Consider the following 8,069-nt stretch of genomic DNA (forward strand, 5'->3'; position numbering starts at 1 on the left):
ACTAGGATGCCACCTCAATGGCCTCCGAAAACTAGCTTTGGAAGGAATATTCTCCGCCACAAGGACCTTGTGGCTTCTTACCATGATCAGTAGTACATAGAGACCGAAGAATCCGTTGGCCATGTGTTATTCAGGTGCCCCAGAACTGCAAAGGAGATAGGCTTTCAATTTTTCGTTTCTAGGTAATTATCCTCGGGACCCTGCGACTTTCCCTCGGTTGATTAAACGAGGTAATTCCAGATTCATTGGTAGTGTCTCTAGTCCATACCGTATATCATATATGGCTGGCTAGAAACAAGAGAACCTTTGAAAATATTAGCAAAAATCCTCTTGGTATTTCTTTGGAAGCTATTCAACACGCCCCTGACTTCATGAAGTTTAGATCATCAGAGGGATTGATTGGTTTTAAGGAAATTTAGGGTTCTACATCTGCTAATAATGCCTCCCAAATGATTTACTTCACTTGGAAATCCCCACCCCTAATTTTTGAAAATTAACTTTGATGGCAGCATGAAAAATAAGAAACAAATTGGTGGAGCTGACTTTGTAATTCAGGACTCTAGGTTAGCTTTTGTGGCTGTAAGAGGAATCGGTCGTTTTTGATGGTATAGTCTCTTGGACTAAAATAAGGGCAGCACGAGAGGGTTTAGTTTATCTCATCACTATGTTATGGGCTAACCGTATTTTCTTTCAGAAGGAATCATGGATAGACCTTTCATGGATTATTTCTAATTCTCAAGATTAGAAATTTGATCATCCCCCGGTGATAAGACTCACATCGAGTATTATCTCGTGTACTGTCAAACACATCTTATTAGGTGGCATCATTTGTGACATGGCATATGACGTTAGGGCTGTGGGGACTACTGATTTGCTAGGCTAGTTCCAAGACATTTTATTCTCTAGCATTAGTGGTTGTGTTTACTCAATAGCTTTATAAAGCAGCTGATTGAACCACAAAAAAAAAAAAAAAAAAAAAGTGATGCCATCTTTTTCTTAAAAATATAAAATAAAACATGAGAGTGCTGCATTCATGGAGTTCATTTCTATGAATTTGCACATGTTGTAAGTCCACCCTTTGACGTCATTTTTGGATTATATTCTAGAGAAAGAAAGCTGAGCTTGTCGATAAAAAGTGTGCTTATATTTGTCATATAACTATATTTTCAAATATATGATAATAAATGAATGAAAATAAGTCTCACTTTTTTATTGAATAATTATGTACCAGATTTTTTTCCCTGGATAGACAAGAAGAAACATGAGGGGGAAAAAAAATAAAGACCGAGGCAACAAAATACAAATGTATTTAACCCTTTTTTTATATTTATTTTTTTTTCAATAATTAGTATGAAAAAAATATGGAGAATTAGGAAGCAAATAAGAATGCATTCTTTAACATTTTATTTTTATTTTCGTATCTTGAAGAGAAAGAGGCTTAACCAACCTAATTATCTTAATCTAAATTTTTCCAAATGCACCGTCAAAGAATCAAACCCAGAATATCAGCAAAGCGGTGTGATGAATAGGGCAAACCCCTATTTTTAACCATCGAAGCGGTGACGGGACCTTGGATCCTTTGCACGTGAGGCACGCGCTGTGTCAGTATCGTCTCACCTAGTCACGTGCTGAGCATCCGACGCCTCTTGTCTCGCTTTGAAGATCTTGCCACGTCCACATGCCTCCATCCCACCCAATTATAGTAGGCACACGTGTGGAGCTGCACACGGGGGAGAAGAAGCGAAAAAGCTTGGTTGGCCTGACAAACGGAGGATGCAATGAAAGGGTGTTAGAGACATTTTTCTACGTGTTCATGCTGGTCAACACCGACAAAGCGGGGTTTGAATCGCGATATATTATTTTAATTGGAAACAGTTTGGTTCCGCCACACCTTGTGAACGGTGTAGTATATTTTTTTCATTCAAATTGCGAACGGTTTAATAATCTTTTATTACGGCCATCTGTTAAGTCGCAGGATTTTTTTTTTTTCAGACATAGCACGGTAATGAGTGACAATAAATTATTTTTTATTTTAGCTAAAATATTCCTTTCATCCCCACCTCTTTAGTGTTTCATATATCATTTACTTTTTCTGTATTAAGTTTTAAAAACAGGACTTTAAGCTTAGGGCTCAGTGTCCTTGGATGAGCCACAATTTGATTTTTGAAAATTGCAAGGCTCATCACTCAATCTATAAATAGGATTCGGGATTTTAAGTGTTTTGGCAGCCATAGGTGGTTGGATTTTGGCCCAGCTTGTGAATAGTGAAGCAAGGAGGAATCTTAGCACCAAGCCTATCATGTCTGAGGATTTCGAGTCCGCTGGGATCCTACGGGGAAGAAAAGAAATATGCCCAGAAGGATGCATTCAGAAGTAGGTATTAAGTAGAACACTATGATTAGATTAATTTGTGCTAGTCTACTTGTTATGATAAAGCATGTATTTGATACGTCAACATCAAGATCAAATAGTATTAGGGAAAATTTTGTTTTGGAATGTGATGTATAAATGAAGAGTCTCCAACATGTATGATTTCTATATAAATATTTTAGATTTTATAATTCATAGCTAATATTTCTATGCATATTTTTATCATATGACTTCAATATTTTGAATTTGATAATGTGCAAGTAAAATCACCATTTCAACCTCATGCATGCTGTAATTCTACCCCGTCTATGTGCATGTTTCTTAGTAAAACCTGGTGAAGGCAAAGTTTGTGAATTTATAGGTTCAGGTGAATCATGTGACCTTGTAGTGACGCGACAAATTACTAAGCCCCTACTTACAAATTTTCTTTTAAACAGTCCATATAGTTTCTAGGGTTTCAGCGTAAATAGTTTTAATTGCTTGTTTTGGATGAAACTCTAAAGTTTTAGTCTTTATTCAGAAAAAAAAAAAAATGATAAAGGGGTTGGCTCAAGATTTTGGGTACGGCCTTGACAAAGCCCAAGGCAGTGTCAAGGACCATGCTCTTCACCGCACCCCCCACATGGGGCTACAAAGAAGGAACCAAGACTCCTCGGGGCGCCCCATCCCTGGCATTAGTTTAGGGTGGTGGGGTTTCCGAGCCAAGGAGCGCTTGGACTTGGTTAAAGGAGGGGAGGTTGATGGGAAACACTAAAAACAGCACCCACGTTCCCCTCCACTCTTGCTTTTTATTTATTCCTTCCCTCACTCCAAGCCATCTCCCCAGCCAATGTGTTGTAGTGGTAGCTCTCCATGAAGTAAATATATACCCCATCTTCTCCTGTGATCCTCCATAAAACTGTCCATCTCCATCCCCTTCTGCCTCTCGCTACCACTCATTCTCTCAGACTTCTATTCCCTCTTTCTATCAAAGTTTATGTTGGTCTGAACATGGTGGGTCTCTCTCTCTCTAAACTTCTCAACTCCAAAAGGTTTGTTTTAATTACTTCTGCTCAAAAGGCCTGTTTTTACTCTGAATTCTCTTATGTTTGTTAGGGAATTTGGAAGCCAGCTTGGTTGGAGGCTCTTGAGACTCAGAAGTTCTTCGTGGCTTGTTCTTTTCACGAGAACGCAAAGAAGAATGAGAAGAACATTTGTTGTTTGGATTGCTGCACTAGTATCTGCCCACATTGCGTGCCATCGCACCGCTTCCATAGGCTGGTGCAAGTCCGGCGTTACGTTTACCATGATGTTGTGAGGCTAGAGGACCTCGAGAAGCTTATAGACTGCTCCAATGTTCAGGTTGGCTAGCTCATTAAGATAATATGGCAATAGAGAATTCTCTTTGCTTGGTAGATTTAAAAGAAATTAAACTGTTCATCCTTTACTTTTCACCACTTATGCAGTCATATACTATTAATAGCTCCAAGGTGGTGTTCCTCAAGAAGAGGCCTCAGAGCAGACAGTTTAAGGGATCAGGGAACATCTGCACCTCCTGTGACAGGAGCCTTCAAGAGCCGTATATTCATTGCTCTCTGGGATGTAAGGTAATGATCAAACAAGTTCCATATTGCATATTGTGTGCACGTTTCCATCACATATGCAGCAAAATATAACTTATTTTTTTTTTTTAATGCTGATTTCATGATTTTTAATACTTGAACTGAATCTACTTCAGGATATGTATCTTTATCTTTTTTTTCAAAGAAAATATAGGATAAATATCATTGTTCCCTTGATACGTAATGAACACAAATTCTATGGTAACTTTGATGGTAAATAAATTTAGGAGAAGAAAATAAGGTCTTAGATGAGAAATTGATATGGTAATTTTAGATCAAAGAAATATATATGATCAGCTCTCATCCCTCCCTTTCTTTTTTTGGAGGGGAGAGAGATTCTCTCAACATGATGATGACCCTTAATGAATTGGTGCCAAGTTTCTGGCTGAATCAACTGGGGTAAGTCATGATACAAGGGACACCGATTCATCGGAGGGAAACGTAGCGAATTGAAGAATTCTGGTTCATCCAAGCAATAAACAGTCCTTTGACATCAGCTTGACTTCTAAATAATTAGATAATGAATTTGATACAAGAAACAGCAATCATGTTCAAGGTGCAAGCCAAGAGCTAAAATGGATGTAGCTGGAAAGCTAAGCTCAAAGTTTGCACTTAACCTTGACTATTCTAGAACTTCCGATGTATGTAAACAGAGATCAGCAAATATGTTCTAAATCAAGACAACTGTTCAAGCGATTTAAATTTACTTGTTTGTAGGTGGACTACATACTAAGGCAAAAGAAGGATCTTTCCCCATATTTGAGGACATGCGAGGCACTTCAACTGAGTCCAGACTTCTTCATTCCCCATGATGCCGATGATGAGGCCAATGAGACCACCCAGTCCACTGTTGTGGAAGGTGAGGAGCCCATAGGCTCTTCAGACTCGGAAAATCTAAGTGTGCCATGCACTGAGTTCGTCCGCAAGAAGAGAAGTGGGCTCTCTGCCTGTTCAAGGTCAGTAAGCAGGGTTTCAGATGAGGACATGGCTGCAAACATGAGCAGAAGGAAAGGCATTCCACATAGATCTCCTCTGTGCTAAGAGCTGATACTTTTGACTGCTTTTCTCTCCCTTCCTATTAAGCTGATCGGCTTTTTTCTTTTTCTATGATTTCCAATTCGAAGCTTTCAATGTAAAGTTTCCAAAGGCTATTTCAATCAATTGTTCAAATTTGTCATGAAATGGAGCTCTTCTTAATCAAGCTGTCTTTCAGACTTCTCCACCAATTTTGCACTAAGACAAACAAAAATGTGGTTTCAATAGAACCTCTGCAAGCTCTTGAGCAACTAGATATATTTTATATGAAAAGAAGAGAATATCACACAGTCTTTTTACAGCCATATAATTTTACACTGAATCCTTGTCCTTAGGTATTTTAAATGTCACAAAACCATGTGTACATTATATGGATTAACTATGTCTATGATGTTACATTGTTTTGGGATAAAAAGGTTTGAAGCTGTGGAATCGAAAGGTCTATAAGTGGTAAAAGATTCTGAAAATATAGACAGGTGGAGCAAACCAATTGCTTCAAGGTGTATTGAAAAATGAGTAAATTGGAAGACCCATTTTTCCTTTATGCAACACCAATCTCCTTGATCAGAGCCTCTAATGCAACTTTTAAAATTTGGCAGATAAATGATTAAAACCTGTGGAGCCTTGACACCACTCTATCTGTTAATTATGACGCAGACATCCTTCATAGTTGATGAGCAAATATGCATTGCTTATGTATGGATGTTTACTAAATCAGAGTTATCCATATATAGGGTTAACTGAATTTTTGGCAAAAATAAAGGTTCAAATTCAAATTCTGTTAATTTTTTTTCTGAAATTTTATGATGAAGATAATGTAGGATCATGATGTTGATAAAATGAAGAGATCCACAATACATTGATTGTCAGGACAAACTTCCATGCTTTGTTATTTGAAGACACTGTAAGTAAACTGCTCTGAATCTGGGCAACTATCATTTGCACATTGTTTAGAGAACCAACAAATTTATCATAAGTACAGTGCTGCAAAGCATCTTATCATAGACCTTTTGATTTATCAAATAGCACTTCTGGCGGTCATTTTCTGTGTTGCATTCCATACGATCTCAGGAATAGAGTTTTCACAATAAGGTGAGATCATTCACGATGCAGCATTTCACTACGAATACTAACTAATGGAAGAACCTCTATCAACATAAAAAAGGATCTTTTCCAGCTTTAGTGGATCTTCTCGTGAATCCTGAGGCTTGTTATCACCAACTTTGAAAGACCTTTTCCTTCTCTTTGCACAATAGTTCTCTGGTTCCATTATGAAGCTCTCGTTTCTTGAAGCTTTTTCGTTAAGAAAATTTTTAACTGAAGAGCCTGTTTCGTAGAAAATACACAGCCCAATGTATCCAATATGTATTAGATATTTAGATGCAATGATATTGCATTTTGTCTGGCTTATTCTATATTAGTTTGCAAGGAGAAAAAAGTGAGTCTTTATGCAACTTTGTTGCAGAGTTTTTTCTGACAATTCTGAACTTATACTAATGGAGACTAATATGCAAGGCATGGTCAGATTATCTAAAGATCAGAATGCAAAATTATTTTTTCTAAACTCCATTAAAAGTGAGAGAAGGGGTTGATTTGTCCTGTGCCTTGTGACCATGTGATTCGACACATAGCTGGAAAGCTCGGTAGAAGCACTTGTGTGTCTCATTGTCTCAGTTTTATATCTTTATTATATCTAACCTGTTCTTATTAAAACCTTAAAATCTTTGTCACTCTCCCATGATGAGATTTTAAAAAGGTTTTAGTTTCAATAAAGGGAAGAGCCTCTTTGACTTTGACTGGAACCAGAATCTTCCAAGGGTTACTTTGAATACTAACTGCTGTTATAATAATAACACCATTCTGGGAGTTATTGTTGCAGATCCAGTCGCATTATATGTTAAAGATCAGGTGTATACATGAGGTAGAAAATTTTTCAGAGAAGAAAGTGAGAAGAGTTTTGTATGTTTATATAAGTTTAGTGTTAAATATGATTTGTAGTGGCAACAGAAATTGGATGTTGAGTATTTCACCTTTTTTTTTTTTTTTTTTTTTGCTTTTTTTCCCTTTTCCTTTCAAAGAATTCAGATAGGTCACTTGAACTCCAGCAAAGAAAAGAAATATAATACCAGTGTTGTATAAGGATGTCAAATCTGTTAAAATTCAGAGCACATTTTAAATTACTTGATATTTTAGGGGATAAGATCTTTTTTTTAAAAAAAAAAGTTTGTGAGAAATCAACTTGGTTTAATAGATAATATCTCAGTGTCTGGTAATTACCTTCTAATGGCTATTAGTGTTCATTAGGAGGGTAGACGGAAATTTTGGTGCAGAATTAAAATGTCTTCATTAGAAAAAACTTTCTGCAACCACATTCTTCTTGTAAAGTCCAGAAAACTTAGAAAAGGTCAGTTTTGGTAATGATGGAAAGATTAAGATTACTATTTGAATCAAACTAATGAATTGCCATCTGTGCTCACTGATAATTTTGTTGTGCAACATATTCTCTGTAAGTACCAGACCTTTCATTGTCATTCCTCAAAAGTTCTGTCTAGGCAATCATAAAATTTTTCCCCATTATGCATTTGCAAAGGATGAACTGATATTTTTATGCGGCCTTTGCATGTCAATGGCAAATTGAAATGTTCTTCACTACTTCATCCTAAACCCCTGCATCTTCAAAGCTCCACATTAAGCATTTCAATTCAATGCTATTCTTATTGGTTTTTCTCTCATAACCGCAGCATTTTCATGCTTATTTTATGTGCATAAAACCTTTTTATAACCAGATTATGGATCCATGCAACACCATGAAAATTAGTAGTCTTGTAAAAGTTCCTTTTAAGTGTCAAGGATTGTAGCTATCGTGTAACACCCCATTCTAATCCTATCAAGTGTTTTCTTTGATCTCTTGATTGCACGTCCTATATCCTGGATCCTGGATAATGAAGATAATCAGACAATCTTCAGCTGATAGATTTTGAAGCGCCCTTTAAAATTGCGACTCAAAATTTTAAATCTCTCTTTCGAAAAAGGGTCTGACATGCAATATAGCTAGATCGTCCT

General features: G+C 36.8%; 1 protein-coding gene across 1 annotated transcript; it reads left to right on the forward strand.

The window, feature by feature from the left end:
* The first annotated feature begins 3,098 nt into the window (after positions 1–3,098).
* On the forward strand, positions 3,099–5,178 carry LOC105039382 (protein RGF1 INDUCIBLE TRANSCRIPTION FACTOR 1-like). Its single transcript, XM_019848301.3, has 4 exons — positions 3,099–3,363; positions 3,466–3,711; positions 3,816–3,956; positions 4,689–5,178. The coding sequence occupies exons 1-4, from the start codon at positions 3,361–3,363 to the stop codon at positions 5,010–5,012; spliced, it is 714 nt and encodes a 237-aa protein (XP_019703860.1). The 5' UTR covers positions 3,099–3,360; the 3' UTR covers positions 5,013–5,178.
* Positions 5,179–8,069: the final 2,891 nt, after the last annotated feature.

This window comes from Elaeis guineensis, chromosome 1 (assembly GCF_000442705.2).
Source record: "Elaeis guineensis isolate ETL-2024a chromosome 1, EG11, whole genome shotgun sequence".
Lineage (NCBI taxonomy): Eukaryota > Viridiplantae > Streptophyta > Magnoliopsida > Arecales > Arecaceae > Elaeis > Elaeis guineensis.

Bases quoted from the DNA above. Each gene is read 5' to 3' on its own strand.
- LOC105039382 (XM_019848301.3), top strand. The intron at 3,712-3,815 runs GTTGGCTAGCTC...CCACTTATGCAG, and splicing joins TAGACTGCTCCAATGTTCAG to TCATATACTATTAATAGCTC. The intron at 3,957-4,688 runs GTAATGATCAAA...ACTTGTTTGTAG, and splicing joins ATTGCTCTCTGGGATGTAAG to GTGGACTACATACTAAGGCA.